Source organism: Sparus aurata, chromosome 20, assembly GCF_900880675.1.
Source record: "Sparus aurata chromosome 20, fSpaAur1.1, whole genome shotgun sequence".
Taxonomy (NCBI): Eukaryota; Metazoa; Chordata; class Actinopteri; order Spariformes; family Sparidae; genus Sparus; species Sparus aurata.
The window spans coordinates 4002219-4024830 of record NC_044206.1 but is presented as its reverse complement, the minus strand read 5'-3'; the positions used below and the strand labels follow the sequence as shown (position 1 = coordinate 4024830).

Sequence of the window (22612 nt, the reverse complement as noted above, 5' to 3'; positions counted from 1 at the left end):
GAAAGAGATGCATAGCCTCCCTATTCATGACCTGTAGACTGGAGAGAGACGCAGTCAGATTGCACAGTGAGAGGCACATAAACACACATATGCATGCATGTGCACTGAAAAACACACCTGAACAGACAGACAGACGCTCAAGATTAGCACTGATGTATGCGTAGGTCTGAATAACTGGTAAATTAAAAAGATAAACTGAATCAATCCTTTTTACAAGCAAGTGCAAATCTATAACAGCTTACTTCACAACAGTGCTACGCAAGTGTTATCTCAGCGAAAACCTATACCATTCTGCCAGACGTTAACGGTAGACCATCCAGACTCCTCTTCTAACAGGCGAATGGAAATAAGCAATGGAGCTGTATGTATCTCCCAGTGAAAAGGTCAAGAGGAAAGAAACTGTCATTTCTCTGGCTTAGCGCTGGCTTTAGCCACGCGGGTGGGCTATTACAGAGAGTTAGCCTAACATTGATTAGCTTTCAGTGAGTACACATGACTGGAATATTCTCCCCATCCTTACCTCAGAAGACCTCCCAGTGGCTCTGCATAAGGCGGGGCTCACAACGCGTTGCACTTATCAGGCAGATAGACATCGGCAAACTAAGGATTGTGGAAATGGACTGTGAGGAGGCCGAGCACTCAGGTAATGGTGCGGGGGGGAGATGCGTTGGCAGTGAGCTAATGGTGAGGCTTAGATAGAGAGGAGAACTGATAAGGTCTAAAAAAGCTGGGAGAGTCCACTGCAGTGATCTACAACTGATCCTTTGTAACAACAGGGGCTGTAGAGCGGTCTGGGAGCGTGATGCTGTCCAGTCAAACACAAAAAAGAAGCAAATTGGCTTTGTTGTGATCTCTGTCCCATTCCCACAGACTGTAACCACCCAAATGTTTAACATTAGCATGTGCTACATAGTAAATGTGTCCTCTGAGGGTCAGAGGCAATTCCAGGGTGAGTGAAAGTTGACTCTCGCCATCTGCTAGCTCCCACATTTCTGCAAATTGGCAACTTGATGAGAAATCTGGAGTGAAAAATTGGCACGTGTCGTCTCAACTGCCACTCATGGCAAACACAAAAATGAGTCATTCAGAGGAAGGTAGCTTGAAGTACCAGCCTCATTAAAGGACCCATGAAGAAGGCACTGGAACTGTTATTGGAAATCAGTGTGCCTTCAGTGGTAGCCATCAGTGGCTAAACTAATGGTATCTGGGATTACTGTATCAAATTGTATCAGACCAATTTTCTTATATTTAATGTATTAAACCGTTTTTCTGAAAAAAATGTCAGCTGCAGTACACACAAATATGTGCCTTAAAAAGATTATTCAAATGAAACAGTGTCAGAAGTCCAAAAAGTCATTAACAGTGAGGATGTTCAACTATCCTGCAATTCAGAATATTCTACCAAATCAAATTGGCTTTCTTGCTGTTGAATGAAATAATACCAATAGGAAGTATGTTAAGGAAGTAATGTTATTTTACAACAAACACTAATTGTAATTTGTCACTGGAATATAATTTTGAATCTGCATTGACTTTAGCAGGGTATTAAAATCATATATGGTTTAGTTAAGGCTAGTTTTAAAGCTGTATCAGGTGATTTTCTGTTTGGCCCAGGAGGCAGCACAATGGGCTGTACACTTTGGAGATAGACTGGTTGTTGGCCTGGCCGATTATAAAGGCAGATATTCAGCATCTTTCCAGTCACAGGTATCTGTGTTTTTTGTGTCAGACTTACATTAAAAGAAATTAATTTAATCAAATACAATACTTTGGCTCTTATGCAGCATAAGGACACTCCCACACAGTTTAAAAGCCGAATAGCTGAAGAAACCTCTAGGATGAGAGGTGAAACATCTTCAAGAAAGTCCAGCTGCCTACGATACAGCACCTAAACCTGATTAGTGTTGAAAGCTTATCAACACTTTATAATCTGAATCGGCAAAGCAACTTAAAAGTAAACTTATCAAATAAACCATGAGGAGTGCAAGTACGAAGTAGCACAGACACCAGTTATGATACGCACATGTTTTAACCTTCACAGATGAACACCACTATATGACTTTTGAAGCATTAAATGCAATCGGAAGAGGTAAAAGCTAACCTTAGGCTATAAAGGAACTACATCACAGTCACATGACTTCAACATCACCTCGGCCTGTAAAGATGGACTAGTGAGTAGATGAGTCTCTGTGTCCGGCATGTTTAATGTCTCCAAAAACCTCTCGACTCTCATTTAGACACTTGTTAGCAAACACTTTTGGGGCACTGTGTAGTTTTGGAGAAGAAATTCAAACTCAGAATGTTAATATCTGCAATATTAATGAGGTAATGTTACAAACTCAAAAATATGTAATTTGTCCGTAAGTGAATAAACAAGCTGTCCTCAGAGAAAAATAACACTGTTTGAAGTGAGAAAGGTGGCAGGGTCCGCCACATATAAACAAAGTAAATCAGTATAAATTGTGTCGTCCTTTAAGGTCGGCTTTCTTCAGTTTAATCAGGCGTGAAAGGAAAGAGAGTTTGTTTAGGCAGAAAAAAATCAGCAGATGAAGATCTTTCTCTTCTCATTAACTTTTCTGCCCCAAAACATAGTGCACACTCTTAAGAGACATAATTGCTTTATTCATTATGATTCACGTGTGGGGTGTTTACTGATGTATTTAATGTGAAAAGCAAAATGTGAAAATTTCTTTGAAAAACTCGTGCTAACAGCAGATGTAAAAAAAATCATTCATAAGATGAGCACCTGGAATCGCTTCACACCTCTGGATGAATTACCTGGTTGAAGTTGTCCAGGGCCTTGTGCAGGTTGGCGTGCATGCCAGTTGGGGGTTCATTGGTGATCTTGATGGAGTTCTCGAGGATGCCCTGTGGGATGATGTGGCCCTCGGGGGTGGAGGAGGGCTCAGCGCTCACGAACACCCTGAAGTTCTCGTTGCTTCCCTCCGCGTGCTGCTCCAGGAGTTTCTCTAACGTACCCAGCCAGCGAGCCACCAAGTGGATGTTCTGCAGTCAGATGAACAGGAGACAGGATCAGCAGGTAGAGGGTTAAAAAGGAGAACTGAACGTTATTGGTTGGGGACAAGTTGTTAGGCAAAATGAATTGTCCCCTGGGAAGGTAGAGAGACTAATCAACACCCAGATAATGTTTTCTGCTGGATATCTGTGAAAGTATGGGCTTTAATGGATAACACATAATAGCTTAATAAGGTACTTGATGCCGAAATTGGCTGTATAATTTATGTTTGTAATGACAACTAGCAAAAAGGGGCAATTAAACGTTGCATACTCTCCTCTCTTCACTGTGACTTTGATGTGGCACCAAATTAAATGGTACATAGCACTTGAAAACCCATCTCCAGGTTGCTGACATTAAGCGACCGTTCTCCGGCGTAACTTCAGCCTGACTTTTCTGCATATTCATCTCTCAGTGCGGCAGTGCGGGCGGTGGAGCTGACGTGTAGTATCGTGCAAGCGTGGATGAGCTCAATTTTCCATCTCAACTGTCCTGACACTTACAGGATATCCTGTGAATGATAAGGAGTCAGCCAAGCCCCCCACATCTCACCATGCAGCACTGCCCATTCCCTAAATCTAATTACAGCACTAATAACTCCAGTCATTAATTCATAAGCCTCTTTACTTTCTCATTTCCCTTTGCTCTCCATATTTAATCTTCCTTACGATGGCTGAAGTTAGCCCTCTTTTCCAAACGACGGGACATGACAAGGAGCGGAACGTCAAATTTTTTTTGGGAGAGTCAGTGAAAAAACAAAAGAGAAGGGAAAAGTGTAACATTCTGTGGGAGAGCTGCCCGGGAGGAGTTCGACGCTGAGAAGGGGATAAGTAAGTTTGCCACTCGATGCCTTAGAGAATAATGAATGGTACACAAATTAAAAGTCTAAATTCAAGCGCTTTTTCATCAAGCCAGAGTACAACCCTTCCTCTTGGCATGTAAATAGTTTGGCAATAAAGGAGCCAACAGAAGAAGTGAGAGACTGCCTCAGAACTTGTCACTGTAATGAAACCATTCATCCTCTGGCTACAGGGGGAGAGGAGGGGGAGGAACGGAGGGGGGGAAGAGGGACAGACCAGCAGGCGGACAGACAAACAAACAAGACGGAGGAGCAGCCACTATTTTATGGCTTTTTAATTAACTTTCAGGTGCAACATTTTTTGTTCCCTCAACGTCGCCTTGATAAGGGCCTTCCAGCCGCCGTGATGACTGCGCTGATACTACATCAAAGAGTCACCTATTTACATAATAATATAAAAGTTGAATCTGAAACCCATTAGAAGACACCACTGGCAAGGTCTTTGATGCATTGCTATCAAACACAACCTGAGGGAAAACACAATGGCACATGAAACCGCCTGTCACGCACACACACACTCACACACACACACTGGCTCAAACACAAGCAAATATAAACACGTGCAGGTGCACAAACACACACTTGTTTTCCTTTTACACACACAAAAACACATTCGTCAAAGAGCAGCGCTGAGGACAGCTGCACAGCTGGGCTCCAGTTCTGAGGAGGCGGCCCTGCAGTGGAGAAGCAGCCAGACTCCAGACTGACGTAGGAACACAGCTAACAGGACTGAGGGACAAACAGGACCGCCGACACTCCGCTGGCACTGACAGCATGACAGGCTGCTGCGTCTAAATTTAAAAATGGTGCGAATAAAATTCACAAATGCGCCGCATACAGTTGAGTGTTGGAGGTTTCGAAGGTCTTTACTGTAATACACATAATTACATTTTATCGTAGGTATGCACAAGTTTATATTTGTACGTTTGTTATGATCTGCCTGTCATTATGTTAAGGCTGAACTACACAGAAAAGGGTTATCAATGCGGGGATTAGATATGAAAATAACCATGTTGAAAAGGTATTTCAGGTAACCAGGAATCAGAAACTAGTAGTCCCATTCGTTGTCTCTATAAACCTTGTTAAATGGCATTTGGAGCATGAATGGAAATGAAACTCTCGATGGTGAGCCATCAGTACAACAGATGACATAAGAAAGATCATATTGTTCTGTTTTTTTCTTTTTTTTTTTATGTTATTAAAAGACAAACAAATTGCAGCTATAGCTCACATTGAAAGACACCTGCACTGTACTGAACTGACAGAAATAAAAACATGATTTCCGAGAAACAACATTTAAATAGTTAAAACTGCCGTAACCAACAAAACAATGATGTCACGCTTGCATTAACTGATTGACATCATTTGTTTCATGCAATTATTGACTTACTCACCAGCTGTGTGTCTATCAGCTGACTTTAATGTGTCACATGTCGTGTCAGTGATCCTCTCACTTGTTTGCTCAGGAAGAGGCGTCACTATTAAATCCAGACCTGGATTAAACACTCCATGTAGGAAGTTTGATGTAACTTCATTATGACCTTACACAGTAGTCTGCTGTTTTTGTGTTGATGATCCTTGTAGCATCAGTAACAGAAACCTTTACAACTGGAGTTTACGCTGGAGAAAGTTTTGCAACTCTCTTATTAAGAATGTAAAATGCAAGATAATTCACTTCGCATTAATAAATCAAATGGAGTCACAATATAGATATTCTCAGTATACCCAAAATTGTTCCATTTATTCCTTGCCATCCCAGAAGGTCGAAAAGGGTCACCCCTCCATCAATATTTAAAATAGATCTTGTCAAACTCTCAATGTAAAATTTCAAAAAAGAGGAATCCATGAATGACTTATAACTTCCTTACAAAGTAAAGTGAAGAGAGAAAAGAGAGGGCATCGGGGGAGCATTTTTGTCAAATTTTCTCTCTCTCTTTCTCTTGTTTCTGTATTTCTTTCTGCCACCGCCTGCAAATGGGGTGGCTTTAGCAGCAAATGCGTGCAGAGGATGGCGAGTTTAGGCCACTTGATTCCCACCGCCTAGCCAATGCTGGATATTCAACTCCAATCTGCTCGATTGATTGCCTCTCCATCTCCCCCCTCCTCCTTCCCAATGGGCTGCTTTCAAAGTTTCTGCATCTCTGTCTCCCCGGCCCATCTGAGCAGGAGCTGCTGTTCTGCAGTATAATTACCCGTCAGCGAAGGGGAACCTGCCATTGACCCGGCCCTCCGCTGATGGAGCCGGGCCTGGCAGCGGGAGAGGAAAGGTGGACTGTGAGACGAGAGGGTGGGGGTCGGATAGGTAGGTGGATAGCTGAGATGAGAAGGTGAGGGAAGGGAGGGAGCAATAGCAGGTTTGTCGGAAAGGTGGGAGGACATGAGGATTGATAAAAGGGTAGATGTAGTGTGAGAAAACGGTCCAAAGTATGAAAGTTGGTGGTGGAATGAGAGGGCGGGAGGAAGAATAAGGACGAAAATGGAGAAGATGGTGCATTATATCAGTAGAAGTTACTGTCAGTAAAAACAGGAGGGAGACAATATGATACCTCCCCTCCCCTCAGTTTTCCTCAGTGGCACAGGGGTGGCTCTCAGCGGGCAGACAAACAGGCAGCTGATGATAAAGTGAGTGGGAGGTTTGTTGCCAGGGGGACAAGGCCTTTTTAAGCCTATCGATCGGGATTCTTATGCAAAGGTAATTAAACAACTGCTTGTCTTTGCTATCCTGGGTCTGGAGCAGAGAGTGATGGTGTTTTTTTAAAGTTTTTTTTTTTTTTATTATTTCTACCAGCTGTGTGATTTAAAAGAAAGGGTGTCCCGCAGTGCCCGGTCTGCGGCTCATATCTGTCGATACTTCCTATTAGAATTCCACCAAGGTTTCCACTTAAAATGCAAACGCCAGCCTTGCCCTCCAGATAAGAGGAGAACAGACACCGCGGCTGTAGATATTGTACTGTATAATGCCGCGACCGTTTCAGTTAGGACATTTCCACAGAAAATTAAATTCACTTTTCCGTGCAGACAAACATGGGAGGAAAGCAAACATTCAATTGAGCGTGCCATGAGAAACAATGTGATAATACACCTCATTCACAACATGCACAGATAAAGGAAATGCCACCTAAAACCACTTCAGAAAGAAAAATCCTTGAAACAAAATGAAGCTTGTATATTTTGCAAAATGGGTTTTAGATGTGTGTGTTTGTTTCCATGAGTGTCTGCATGTCAGTTTTTATTGCAACTGTATTGTTTACGGTTTGGCACCTTTAATGTGAGTGGGATGAGGTTTACCACACACTGTAGGACAATTCAGAGAGACACAATGTTTTAATAATCATACTGAAATGTCAATTTATTCAATTCATGGTGTTCAAATACCCGACTATAATTGGATCTACCCAATCTGATTGTCTGAATGTTTTCATGAAAACATATTAGGTTGGTGTGTGGGCTCTCTGTGAATGGTTCTGTATGTGGTGAGTGTAAAATCCACAGCACTTTTTATTGTACATCATATTTAATACAACAGTGAGATGCTTTTGTATGGGCCTGTGCAGTATGTGTATGCATATACTGTACCTGTAATATGACCCAATGGCCATTTTTAGCTGCCAAATCGAGGGCCTGTTCAGCTATAACCTCTTGCCCCTGACCCAGAGACACATTGTGGAAGTTCTTGTTGTCAAATGTGTACCCCAGCTTCTTCCCTGGAAGAAAACACACAAGTTAGATTTCAAACAAAAATATCCTTCGGACACATCTTTCAACCCCTAGGATTTAAAAAGTCTGATATTTTAGTAAATGTACAAATTTTTTCCTAAAACAGAGTTAGATGAGAAGATCAATGTAGATTTGCGGGTGTGGCTTCAATGCAGAGGTAACTGAGATGTGTTATGCGAGAGGGCTTGCATGCTAACTTTTCATTTATGGCCTCTACAATGCAGTTTTTGTTTTCAAGTGACAGACAGCCTCAAAGCAACGCTTGGTGTGCAAGAGTTCAACCAGCACTGCACTTAATACAGCAGTAAGCCCAGCGCAAATCATGTCCTGTCTGAAATGCCCATAAAAAAGGTTAAGTGACTGTTTGCATTGAGATGTGTTGCTAAAATTGTGTCGCAAATTAAAAAACAATGAAAAACACGACATTGAATGTAACATCCACAATGCAAGGTGTGGAGTCATGCATGTTTTTTCCATTAACTGCATCTGACAGCTGGATGTGGACGTGGCTCCACTGCACAGGTGCACGATGCTGTGTTGCACAAAAGGCTTTTCTGAGGTGGCTGCACCTTTCACAGCAAGTCTCCAGGCGTAGAAAGCAGTTTTTCACAGACTGACTGTGAATGCACAGATCATCATCCATTTGACCTGAAAGCCTGCAACAACAAATCGTGGCAATGCGCATTCTGGCAAGCATACGTGGACCCCGCACCACTGCCCAATGTCCAAGCTGCAGCTGAAGCCAAATTCGCCACCCACCACCAATCAACTCAAGTGTCACTGGGGTTTGGTTGAGAGTTTGGAAAGTCACAAAACTGACATAATTATAAGAACAACCGTTTTAGATGTAACGCAGCTTCAGTGCTTAAGCTAACTGCCTGCTAAATGCTGTTTTCTATTTATACACCTGCCAAATGCTAATATTGTAGCTTTAGAGTTGATGTTTAATTGAACTATGCTAGCTATATCCCCTCCAGTCTCTGTGTTAAGCTAAGCTAAACATTAAAAAGCTAAAATTGGTCAGAACATCTTTAAATAATATTAACAAGGACACCTCAATTTTTACTCAGTGGACTGAATCATCAGTGTGTCTGACTGAATCTGTAGCTTTCAGGGTCGAGCTAGCAGCGCTGGCATGATATTGTGCGTTACTTCCTGAGCTCCTTCCTAACTCTATGGCAGATAGGTAGATAAAATACTAAACCTACCTCTGAATTTTAAGCAGCTGAACACCACCATAAAGTAATATCATGGCTGAATGAAGTCTGTTTAAACACTCATGTGATTAATGGTCTAAAAAAAGAACAAATTAAATACTACAACTGTTTGGAACTCCGTGAGATCATAATGATCTCAATCTGACCTGATGAAGATCAGAGTGGGATCGGAATGTTGTCTCCTGTGGCACTGAGTGAGTCTGCAGGTGTTTCCTTATTCGGTGTAAGTGATCTTCCCATCTAACATCCATTTGATAAGCAAAAGTGACCAAACGTTTTAGGTCATTATCAGCAGATGGTCCGTGACGCAGCCTTTCCTCGCGTACCTTGAATCTGCCTATTGAAATCTAGCTCAAACAATACAATCACTTTTGTCTGTTTCATTAAATCTCCAATCTGAAACCAGGCAGATAGTGAGGTTTTGTCTCAGGAATATTAGTCCCCTGCAGAGCATAGAAAATCACATCATCTATCTAATGAAAATCTAATTGAAGTCCAATACCAATGAGAAACCCAATAGTCACAGCTATAATGGAAAAGCACCTTTTTGTGGTACAGTGTAATGTGTCTGCTGCTTCTCCTCACCACCATGCTATCTCTACAGCAGCAGCCATTGGTGACTTTTAGCTTTGATGTGATTGACTACGCTGAAAGTGAAAGTGTTGATAATCAATAATCACACCCCTTACAGGCAGTTCCAGCAAGAGTTCTCCCTCTTATCATATTAGCAGGGGAGGGAGTATTCTACACAGGGCCAAAGGTCTGTCCGTTTATGGCTGATTTAACCACCTGCTGGTGCCACAGATCTAAAGTACTCCTGCATTCTGGACAGTAACAGCTGCCATTGACTGGCATGTTAAAATGAAATATGATATGGTCTCATTTGTTCAAGAAGGAAGCAAAAACAGAAATACTGGAAAGTCAAATCAGACAAAAACAGTTAATCAGTCTTGATATCGAAAACAGTTGAATGCAATTACACCGACTCACAATATGTATGGTGGCTTGGTTATATGAGAAACACTGAGGAAATCTCTTTGTTCCGGTAAACTGATACAATCCCTGAAATCTGAATATTTCATAGAGCTGACTTCAAATACCCACAGACTGAATTATTTGGCAGCCGATTCAAAAGTGTCAGGCTGTGATGGTGCCCCGTTCCAGGTCAGTACAAAAGCTTCAACTTTTGGCATATTTGTGGTCAAAAATCAAAACAGCCCATCCTGCTGCCATCCGCATTATTCATACAGGAATGTAAAGTAACTCTAAAGCCAATGACATTTACTTTCTGCTGCCCCTAATACACCAGTGGTGTTGTCTCATATATTCCTGACCTTTAGTATAATCCTTTCAATCTACCCAGAGCCTGTTGTGCATTGGCAGTGATGGCTGATATCACAGCAGAGACACATGGCAGCTGTGTTGGGATGACTGCTGTTCCGTCTGATAATCTAATGCAGTAGGAATCAAAGTGAAAATCATGCATGCAGGTATGCCTGCACTTCACTTCAATGGGCTATTCCACCCAAATCCTAGATGTTCCCACGACAAAGAGATGGAAGATAAATGGGCAATATGTATGTTCTGATAGTGTCCACAACACACTCGGAGGATGAATTTCACAGCTTATTAAAGATAAAACAAGCAAGAGCGTTACCATGTTTCTCCACATCCTTCAAAGGGTCAACGCCAGGAGAGAGGATGAAGAACATGGGCGTAGCTGGACCTGACTCTTCAAAGGAGACGGCGAAGTCCAGTGATCTGCCAATCACGTACTTACTCCCCAGTTTCTCCTCTACAAAGTCTCTGCGGGGAGAATATGGCTCAGTTCTCCTCAACATTTTCTTATTATGTTTGACCGACAAGCTGCATGGCTTTAAGAGTGGGAATCTTCTGGAGCACAGTGTGTTATACAGACAGCTGCTTATAGAAAAAAGTATTAACTCCAGTCACGACTGTGTTGTCAGTGGCTTTTTTCAAAATCTCTGAATTGAATCCATCAACCTGTACAACAGTAAGGAAGAGTGAACAGTTACTTACATATGTTTTGTATGGAAATCATGCTGGAACAGAATATTTGAAGTTACAGAATATAAATCATCTTCTGATCGAAGACTTGCAGCAATTAAAAACTGAATTTCAAATGTTTGAATGATTTTGGCAGCAAACACTGATGTTGTTGACAACAGTAACCATATACTGCTTTAATCTTGTCTGACACAATCCACGAATCAGTTACATCGAGGTTTTCATCTTAACTTAACCAGCTTACTTCAGACCTATCAGACTATTTTGACAGCAAAATGGTTTTGTAAGGATACACTGCCTGAATAACAACATCCAATCAAATGACCTGTTGCTAATCAACACTTTACGCTCTCAGTTCGGCCCCTACTGTGAATAATATGAAAATGCTTTATGCAGAAGTGGAGGTCAATAAATAGCACGGTGACACAACTTATTTCTGATGATGTGCTTACTGTCCAAGAGAAGGGTTACGGATGGAGGCAGGCAGGCCAGGCCATCTGTAGGCTAGTTTTTGGTCGCCTTGCTCACTTGGCCAACATTGCTAACACTTTAAGTACACTGCTAGAGCGGAGTGCTTTGCTACCCCCATTGGTGACCATTTCACTGCTTGAGAAGGTGTTGTCTGTAGTTCTAAAGCTAGGCAGCCTGAGATATCAGCAAAAGGCCGAGTAAGATTATGTCATTGTTTATTTCCCTTGAACCTGGAGCAACTTTAACACTCCTTCAAAGCTGTGGTTCTGGCCACCTGATGAATGTAAAGGGCCCAGTAAACTTAATCAGAACTGCTTATTGAACAGTCATACGCCTAACTTATCTTCCTTTTGTTCTTATGTAGCACAAAGGGACTACACCTTACATTTTATTCTACAACCATGGTGTTGTAAAATGACTACTAAATGAATATTTGAACCTTTTCTAACAGTTACAATGTTAAATCAATATTTGTGTGGCTCTTTGCAGTGCTTTATTGTATCCATTTTATTTGTTTTAATATCCAAACAAGATATCAAGTAAGTTAGTAGAGATTGGGTGTTAATTACAGGTGGAAGTAGGGTCTGATGTCATTCGTAGAGGGCTTTCGTCTAATAATGAGGCTCATTGATTGCACCTGCAGAGCTGTGTAATTGCAGCCACTTCTCAGCGACAGACGAACACAGCAGCAGTGAGCACAGCTGCCCTGTCAACTCAAACTATAAGCCAAAGGTTAAGATGTTTAACCTTTAGCCTTTGACCAAACAGAACTGGTCATTGAGATCACTCACGGATCAGAGAGCAAGGGGCAAGCTATGATTCAACTTCTCACCTCACGGCGTACGTCATGCGGTCAGGCCTCAGGGCCCTCATCATGCACAGTCTCTGGAGTGAGGTTTTGTTCTTCCATTCCTGTGGGAATTTCTCTTTTTCTGGACACTCAGACTCCACAAACTTCTTCCAGCGTTTGGCGGAGCCCTCAATGTCTCGGTCCAGGTTCCGGAACTCTTCTATGGAGCACAGGGACTGGTGGGTGGAGAGAGAATAGTGACTCATACAGAAAACCACTGTATTTTTTTTTTTTAAGTGCTGCTACTGTGATCAGTGATGTGCATTAAAGTTTTTGACGACTTCAGAAACATTTCACAAGACGCAGCAAAATGTCTGACTTTGTTTGCAAAAGTTGGTGGAAAAAAAAAGAGACAAAAAACAGAAAGGGGTGTTTATCTGATTATCTGTTTATGCTGAGTAAACATGATCCCTTTCATAACGGGACGGGGGGTTGGGGAGGACTGAATATGCTTCCGTGGCAGACTCAGTAGGGGTTCTGTGTGACGTCCAAGCTGAAAGACACCTTATCTCATCGGTGGAGAACAGCAGTGTCACGCAGTGCAGCCCCCAGCAGGTACACTACCTGACGATGTCTCATGTGAGTTGGGTCCTCTCTCCCATAACAGACGAGGAATGCATTGATTTAGGATTATAATGGTTTGATTAGCCTACGGAAAAATCCCGGCTTCAGCGTTATAATGCATTGATTTTTTTCACAACACTACGGTTGTATAAAATCTTATGAGCCTTTTTAATTAGTGGTTATATTGTATTTTGTCCCCACTACATTTCCTTGTTGGCTTTTTTCCTGTCTTTCAAAACAGAAATAATAGAGCCACCAAAAAATATGGTACAAAATACGCAATAAGTAAGGAATCTCTGTCTGTCTGTCTTTATGTTAATCGCATATCTCAAGAGCCGTCCATCTGACCACCTTCACAATTGGCAGGTTGGTTCTTGAGGGCCCAGGAAAGTGCAGTGTTGAATTTTGTGCAAAAAACACACGACAAGCTTGATATTAATACATTTTGAATAAACAGCGAACACCGCTCTGTGCAGTGGAATTGGTTAACTGCTGCATCCCTTTAGCAGACACATATCCAATACCCCTGTGAATCCTTAAAAATGTTATTTTCCACAAACGCTCACCACTGGGCGAGTGTTAAGGTAGAGGGACAAAGTGACTCACTCGACACATTCAGTTTTCTTAATTACCACAGGCAAGTAGTAACCTCTCAGGGCCGATTAGAATACTCTGGGTCTCATGGGATTCCGGCATTGCTAAAATTACCAAGCTGGCCAATCAATCCAAGGATCTTCACCTTTATAGCTTTCCAACTGATTATGTTTCCATCCGCGACAGGAAAATCGAGTGACAGAATTTGGGGCTTTAAACATCCGCCGTAGATTAAGTGCAGTTGGGGAAAGGTTGTTTCCAAACCCTCAGAGGGGTTTAGGTTAACTTAATATTCTAGATGGTACAGATTGAAAAATGCATGGGCACGAGAGGCTAAAAAAACATGCTGCCGTTAGGGCTTAGTTTGCTGCTAAACTGATCTGACAAGAGAGGGAACCTCTGCTGCTTGACGTCCACAGGGCTGCATTTTCAAACGTCTGTTCTTTAAGAGGAGCTACGGGTGTGCAGAGTTTGTTCTCGTGCCCTCTCAATGTTAAAACGCACCGAGGTCACAGCTAAGCTGGGCCCAGGAGGATCACATGCTGTCAAAGTGGAGGTTTGGGTGAAAAAGAGAAAACAGGCTTCAACTATGCTGCCAGCACTTTTAACTATGTTTAAGGGAATACCTTGCGGGAAATAATGGATTTCAGTCATGCCTCTCACAGGCTGACGGAAAACTTCGTTCGGCAAGACAGAGGAGTCAATTAAATCTTTTTATTAGTGGAGACTATTTTTCAAGACTTCAGCATTGAAGGGCATCCAGGATGCACTCTTCTGCACATCACTATGAATCTCAAAGTAGGAGTTCTGTCTTTACAAAAGAGCTAACTACTTTGGGATTGTATGAACAGCATTATAGTGTGGTTTTGTACAGATCTTTGGAAGAAAGTTTTTTTTTACCATTTTTTGGGAAATGAAACTGTTTCAATTTACAGTCACACCAGAATTTCAGCAAGCCAGTTCACAGAGATGAATGTTATGTGAATGTGGAAAAAGGACAGAAATGTATATTTTGCATCTTCGCTCTGAACTTGTCACCCCCCTTCTCACTAGGGGATGACAGAGACCACAGCTGACTGTTACAGATCTGTTCCCTTAATGGTCTCAGACTTATGGTAAAGCAGTCAGAGTGGGTGACTGAGTGCCGTTCAAGTTGCTTATGCTTCTGTCCTTAATTCATGATTATCTTGGTGTCAGTGTCATTGTGGAACCAGTGTGGCTACAGAGGAAGGGAATACGGCTTAAAGATATTGGCATTAGTTTTATATTGATGTGTAATGTTTGCTGATGTGCCTTTACATGAACAATGCTGATACATTTTCAGTCATTTCATTTGATGTGTTTGGGTCAATTTTATTGATGGACACTAGGCTTTAGAGACTTTAAATGTCTGAGAGATCTATGTTTTGAACCTTTTATGTCTTTTCTTTCTTATGTTGTTTTTACAGTGCCTGATGGTGAAAAACTGACAGAGAGAGATACAATAATATGTCAGAACACCTGAGCCTACAGTACAACCTCAAGCAGCGGACGGACAAAGTTAAAGAGATCTTTATAGTTGATTATAGGAAGACCTTCTCGCTGAGATCTAGAAACGCAACCTCCTCCACAAAATGGGAGAAATGGACTCCCTAACATTACAGTGATAGATATTACCTTCCTGAAATATGTTCTCATTCCTCCATTTGAAAGCTTCACTGTGTCGAATGATGTACTGTACGTGTAAAATTTGACACTGGAGGGCTGTTTTCACATTCATTGCTCAAAGTGTAAATTATCTGTGAGCTCATGAAAATTAGATTTTAACAGGCGTGTAAACCAACGTTATTTGTGACATCACAAATAGTTTGGAGGTCAATCTGGGTCTCATATACAACACACCAAAGTGTGATGTGAAAACTTGAACCCTTAGGGCACACACACTGAGAATGGACTTCATGGTGAAGAAGGAGACAGCTTGAGTCCAGCAGCTAAACTTATGAAGTGACAAATATTTACATTTTCATGTACTATGGAATATTTAATAACAGAGAAGGAGGAGTTGCCATTAAAGCATGTTTAAGTGGTAATTATATACTTTTATCTGCAACAACCATATCAGACATGCATTAGAGAAATGTAATGTATGTCTTAATACATACATGAGGGGATCTTTCATTTAAAAGTGAAGAAAAGACAATACAGCCATCTCTGCCTCTCTCCGTACCTTGATCCCTCCCCAGGAGTGGTTGGATAGGAAATCGACTGGTGATGTTACACCTGGTTGGACAGGGTATCTCAGAAGGAAGTCCAGCTCTGCAGGGTTTATTTCTTTATTCATCAGCAGAATCTGGGGACACAACAAACAGGGAGGATTTCCAAATGTCGTATTTCCAGCACAAACCGCATTTTCCTTTCCACTTGATTAGATCTGAACAGGGCTGCTGGTCTCAGGAGCAACTGATTCGATGGCATGCCTTTTCTCCAAACAAACCATGCAGAGGATGAGACTAGCTTCCATTCCTACCTGGAAGGCGAGCTGAGCGATGTACGTGAGCTTGTCACACTCAAACAGGCCTCTGGTGGTGTACTGGAAAACTGAGGAGGTGATGCTGTCAATTAGGTTGGACACCCGCTGCTTCAGAGCCTCGTCCGGCTCGGCCTTCAGAACCGCTTTCTGGAAGACCACACTGAATGCCTGAGGACGCACAGGAGCAAGTACAACACTCAATACTGTCTCACTGTCTGACATCAAAGTGTTAGAAATACCCAAGTAACAATATTGTTGAATACAGAATCACCTAGAGTTCACAAATATAAACCAAAAATTCAGATGACTGGGTTGTGTTGTGCTGATTTTTTAATTATAAATTGGATATCATTAGGTCAGTGTCAGTCACCTCTGACATGATGGATATGATACGGCCATCCTAAAGATAAGCTAATCAATACAACCCTGGCTGTTTTATAGAGAGCTTTTAACTGTAATTAACTGTTGAAGCTCATGTAAGTGTGTATGAATGTGTTGCAATGCTCTGAGTCTGAGCGATGGATTTTATACATTTATTGCTGAACCCTTTTTAATGCTGTGTGTCTCCATGTGAGCTACTGTATCCCCCCTGCAAGCTTTCCCTGCCCTGCTTTTTTTGTTTTTTTTTGTTCCCGCCATTTCGGCATTGATCCCTGCCAGCATTCCTCACAGGTTTCCGCCACCAGGCCGGAAAACCTCCTCCCTCTAGTGATCTAAAGCTCCTGTGCTAGCGGTGTAAACGCCAACACACTGGGGTGCTCCAAGCTCTGGGCAGAGTTAACAAGTAGGGCTGCTATGTCATGGCTAACCGAGGAACTTTAAAATTACAGCTTGCTCTGCTTTCCCCAAGCATACAAAAAAGTCAATTAATATGGGTCGCAAAAAATATATAACTAAATTTTTTATAGAGTTTATATGATGGACAGGTTAGCAAACTAGTTATCTGTTTTGGTCTCCGCCAGCTAAGAGAAAAGTATCTCTCTTTAGCTGTGAAATGCTCCTCATGTTCACCAGCTAGTATACTATTTGGTGCTGAGCAGGTATTGTACGGTGGTTTATCCAGTGTTATAAACCTACACAAAGGTCATTCTTGTGTAAAAGTAAAAATACTGTGTTAAAATATTAGAACTTGGGTAGAAGTCTTAGTATCTGATATTAAAGTAATAAGTTAAAGTAATTTTCTCGTAATAAATATACTTAAGTATCAAAAGTATAAGTATAAGTAACTTATAGATTTTACATGAATATATATACTGTATACTATGGATCATCTGCTTGTCGACATACATGATACAGTAAGAGCTGTGAGAGTGAACCAAAAGAGTGAAGCTGTTCACTGGAAACCAAAACAATGAGCTCAAAGACGCCAACACGGAGAACTGCAGGTTTGGGTTCCTAACTTCGTTGTGAGTCATTATTAATGAGCTCTTTCACAGTGTGCATTTGACCCATTGTTGATATATAAAAAATACAAAAAAAAACTTTCATCAGTGAGCTGGGTGGCAGTGTCAGGAAGTCTGACAGAATTGACAGAAAGATGAACATGTTGTTGGTTTTGATCTCTGGACTTGTTAACAAAAAGCAAAGAATGGAATAATGCCAACCTTGTCCTTCAAACCCTGGCTGTTGCTAATGAATAGTGTAGAGTATCTACAGTATAAAGACGTTCTTCTTAAAGGCAGAAAAACTGTAGCTAAGCTGCCATTGAAATGATTTATACAGTTCAACTTTTTGTGACCATTCTCAGCCAGTGAATACTACAGCATAGATCAATGTGTTGAACATACAAAGCGGAGTATGAGTGGACTGAACACATATACTACAAACCAAAAGTGCAGACTGAAATTTCAGGACATTCAAATGTACATGCTGATTGTCATCCTCTTCAGCTCTGTATCCTCTGTGTCATTCCTGCCAGTTTAGCAGAGTCACTTCTGTGTCTACCCTTGCTTGAAGAACACATATTATAACATATTTCATTTCATTCACAAGGTCAAAGGTATATATTCTCTGAATGTGTTTTCATTTGATTATGTTGGGAAATAACTTGGGCCAGGGCAGCTACCTGCGGAGTCGGGAGTGATTGCAAACCATATCTCAGGCTGCCTCCTCTCAGCGCTCGCTGGCTGACAATATGAAAGGCATTACGCTCTACATAACCACATTAGGGAGCCACAAACACAATAAAAGCAGGGCAAAGAGCATAAAACATGGTGAGCAAATGGAAGAAGGAGGGGAGGAACACAGGAATGAGTGTAAAGAGGGGTCTCACTGAGGGCCCGAGAGGCAGGGAGGAAACATGACGTGTCAATAGACAGGCTACCTTGAGAGAGAACTGGTACATGGGGTGGATTTTATTGAGGTCGTTCATTATGAAGTACAATAAGGAAGCCCGTGCCGCTGCTGGTCTGTAGTGCTCCCGAGCCTCATTGATTTTTGCCTCCGTCACCTTGGCTTCTTTTACCTACAGTAAAGACAGAGCAAACACAAATGAAATCACACTCATAGACACAAGCATGCATCGGCACGGATATGCATGCACTCAGGATTCATCAATCAGCTAATGATGAAACTGTGCACCATCCAATAAAACACCCTCCAGTGAAGAGCAGAGCTATTCCAATTTCACGGTTCCAGACAAAATGTTCTCACACTGCGTGGAACACGACAATTATGTGCCTTTTTTTTTAGTAGCAAATGCCTGCGCAATTATGCTTAAGAATGAACATCTGCAAAGGCAGCGCTCATCTCCTCGCTGACAGAATGTCTCACATCTTCATACAGTACTTCCTCAGGAGTGCTCTCAAGTATCAGAAACATCATTCTTTTCTAAGGTGACATGATCTTATTTGCTGGAGAAAAAAAGGGTAAAGAATGAGTAAGGGAGAATACTTCAGATTACTGTAAAATACTGTGTATATTGTACATTAAGGTGACCAAGGAAACACTTACTTACAATCACTACTTGAAGTAGCTGAATGAATAAGGGATTCATATTTTGAGTTTAGAAGTTGAATTAATTTATGCTGTGAAAAATTAGGGTTGTGATAAGATCTCGTGCGACAAGATCTCAACGATATCAAAATGTGATATTTCCCATCGAGGTGATGTCTCGTGATGTCAGTCCATCAGCAGCCAGCATGATGGTGTCTCAAGGTAAACTTGAAATTAGCACAGAAGATGCCCACGCGCTTTAAAAAATCTGGTGATCTACCTGGATGAAACAGTAAACGGCAGCAGACTGACAGACAAGACACGAACAATATGTAAGCACTGTAAGAAAACAGTGACGTAAACCGTGGCTAACACGAGCACTATGCAAAGACACCTGCAGACCCACCACGGCTCTCTGCTGAGCTCAGCCGCGCCGGTGAAGAAAAACACTGAAAGGCCAGACGATGTTGACAATTGCCTGGGAAATGGTGAATGTTGCACTGCAGACTCGCCCACACAGGGGCAAGCTGTCACTGACTGGGAGCTTAAAAGGCCAAACCATGGCATCGCTACTGTGACTGACAATGTGCGTAATAGCTGAGAATATCTAAGGCTGGGCAGTGGAGTTGTTGCCAGCTCTCAGCTCTGTATCATGCTTGAAGAGAAATGTGGTCAGTCTCTGCACTGTGAGTAATGAGAGAGAACTACTTTGAATATGGTTTGCACTTAAAACACAAGACAAAGAAAGACTGAGTGTTAATTATTTTTGTGTTTTTCCTTTCAATTTGTGGAAAGGAGTTCAGTTAGAAGGTCAACACGCAGCTGCAATTAGAAGCTCACACATAATTCATGCACAGTTATAAGGGCTGAAAAAACTCATGAGAAATCACACCGGAGAGAAGCCAGTCAGAGGAGTTTGTGGCAGAACCTTTAACGGTGCTTACATATTGTTTGTGTCTTTTATTGCATATGATAATTCATACTCAGTCTCAGCCTCCTTTGACAATGACATCAGTATACATGACACTTTCACTTAGTAAAACAATTGTCATAAACATCGATATGAATATGATGAATTGACTTCCACAAATCTGAAAATGGAAAAAATAAACTGTCGCAGCCTGAATGACCTGCTGCCTATCTATGCTGTTTGAAGGAGGGTGTTGTGTGTTGCCAGATGGAAATGTTAAATTATTATACCAGAGGCTTAAAATTATCGTATTTGGGGGAAACTTATCGTACACGAGTCACGACTATGAAAGCAAATAGGCATAAATGTGTCATTTTCAGAACAGCATTTGAAACAAATAACTGGGCTGATCAAAGCCCCTGACGTTTTATGAACAAACAAATGCTTTACATTCTACTCACTGTCTATATTCAGACATCTGCTTTAATATTACTTTGTTTTCTGTTTAATAGTATTTATTTTGTTTACTGTGTAGTTACACTGTAATAACTGTTTACCCACTATACAATGAAGGAACTGCTTTATTTCACAGCCCATATACACAGCAATGACTTTAATTTATGTATAAAAGGTGTGATCAGTGGCCTGGGTTTATTCTCCTATTTTTTAGTATCCAGTTATCCAGTAACAACAATCTTGTTGACACTCAGGAATCTGGAAGATTTACAATCTAAAGTGTCGATAAGAGCAGAGATGATACAAACATAACAGGAGCTGTAAAGATAAAGAAGAACAGGACCTTTTCCTCGATCTCGGCGGCAGTGCGTTTAGTCGTCTCCAGGTTTTCCACCAGCTCTGTGTCACCCAGGAAGTTCCCTGAGGCCGAGGACAGACGGGACAGCAGATTGTCCTCCAGCGTCTTCAGAGTGATCTTGAAGCCGTTTTGCTGCTTGGTCAGGTCAGACTAATACAAACACAAACACACAAAAACTTTTTTTCCAACTTATATTAACAACAAGGATTTCAGATACGCCATATGTTTGCTTGTCAGGTTCTTTTCTGGCCGCGTCATAATGCGAGGTGGTGGGAGATGTTGAAGGTGTGGGTCAATAAGAGGACATGAATACTGAAGGGCACCTCAAAGGCAGAACTAATCGATATGCTCTGTGCTGGCTATCCGGACCCATGAAGGGAGCGCTCTGGGCTGGATTAGCCTTCTTCCTTCTGGTTGCCAACATCAAACCTCTGCCAGGCGACCTAACCCTAGATGTGATGAGACCGTCGATTCCAGCAAGAAGGGAAGGAGCTTTGATGGTGAACCACACACACACACACACACATACACACACACAGACACCTACTTTCTCTCACACACTTTTCTATGATTCATCAGACACATGCACGTATGCATTCAATTATGAACCGATACAGGCAGAATATGCACACACACGGCTCAGCAATAATAGGCTTTACTCACACCTCACCATATGGATTAGAGCACCCTGTCCTCTAATGAAGCTTGAAGTCAAACACTTTTTTCTGTCTTTGTTCTAGCTGAAAAAAAAAACAAGCGTCTTAAAAAAAACTTTCACCGTTTCAAAGCCTTTGGTTTGAGCGGCGTTGGGAGAACAAAGTCGACAGGGCACGGTTACTTCTCTTTATTGCTTCATCCTGCTTTGTCCTTCATTAGAGTCTGTTGTAGCTCCTTGTTTCTGCTCGATAATGACTTTGCTTTATTGAAGTTTCCCTTAATAGAGGCCTCTTTGACCTTTCAATTGTTGTAATTACAGGAGGGTGGGCTGTTGTGAGATTTGCCTACTCCAGTGTTGTTGGTGACTGATAATAGCTGAGGGTTTTTTGAGTGGCGTGATCCCTGCCAGACGGTGGTTATATGTTTCTGGCGCTGCTTGTTTCTGCCCCCGTGTAACCACCGGGGGAGCTGGAAAAGCTGCTGGTGGGAGTGGGGGTGGAGCTGTTCCTCCTCCCTGAGGCATAATGTTCCCATGACAAAAGACATACTTAGCTCAGATCGCACCGGGGGAGCAGATAGTTTAAGCGATCACACTGCTTAATTGCTCTCTTTATGACAGTATTTCCTATTGCGGTGATGAGAGGTATTTTACACCATTGTTAAAACTAATTGAGCCTCTGCCTTGTTAAATCGTACATGCTCTGAGTTTGACGTTATTACTCACTCCGTAGTTGAAAAGTTCCCCCCTGCCAAAAATGGAAAAAAAAAAAATTGATTCATGGCATTTTAAGAAAAGGCCTGACATGTGAAGAGAAAAAAGAAGAGAATGGTTTTGAGTGGTGGACATTTAACCGAGGACTGTGTGAGTCAACTGTGACCTTCTACTTGCACAGACCGAGGGCTCTTGAGGGGAAAAGCTATCCACGCTAAAACATTCCCGACTGGATCCAGTAATGAGTCAGTTTTTAACGATTAGCTTTCCTCTGGCACAATGTTCTTGTAATTACCCTTGCTTGGGAAAAACAAACAATTAACCAGTCAGCAGAACACCCTAATTGGGATTAAAATGAGATATTAAATCTATCATTTTTTAGGCAAATGATTACTGAGTGCCACCGAGCAGCCCTGTTAAGGTAATTTGGGAAGTGGAACATTTTAGTTCTCATTAACGGCGTGTCGGAGCAAACACACGCGGATGAGATGCACACATGCTCATATGCGCAGAGGGAGGAGCAGCAGAGGCAGTTATTGTGGTGAAAGGTTGTAGTCTGATCCCAGTGTGCTCTCTCCAAAAAGGCAACTTGACATTTTAAGCTCCTTAGCCCGTCTTTGGCTTGGTTAAATGAGAGCTCTTTCACCCGGTAGTCATCCGCGGCTCAGTGGCAACACTAACCTCATTAAAGGTATAATGGCACTGAGTCGTTCAGAGAATACAAACAGGTACAGCCAATTTGCACTCCGCTATCAGTCTG

At 41.9% G+C, this 22612-nt stretch overlaps 1 protein-coding gene across 1 annotated transcript in view; it reads right to left on the bottom strand.

Moving 5' to 3' along the window:
* dnah9 (dynein, axonemal, heavy chain 9) overlaps positions 1-22612 on the bottom strand; it is a 151646-nt gene that overhangs the window by 19105 nt on the left and 109929 nt on the right. The window contains exons 64-71 of the mRNA XM_030401440.1: positions 20469-20633; positions 18149-18289; positions 15823-15993; positions 15523-15645; positions 12141-12334; positions 10467-10615; positions 7452-7579; positions 2779-3006 (exon numbers count right to left, since the gene is read on the bottom strand). Coding sequence (XP_030257300.1) covers positions 2779-3006; positions 7452-7579; positions 10467-10615; positions 12141-12334; positions 15523-15645; positions 15823-15993; positions 18149-18289; positions 20469-20633 — 1299 coding nt within the window. The remainder of the gene's footprint in view (positions 1-2778; positions 3007-7451; positions 7580-10466; positions 10616-12140; positions 12335-15522; positions 15646-15822; positions 15994-18148; positions 18290-20468; positions 20634-22612) is intronic.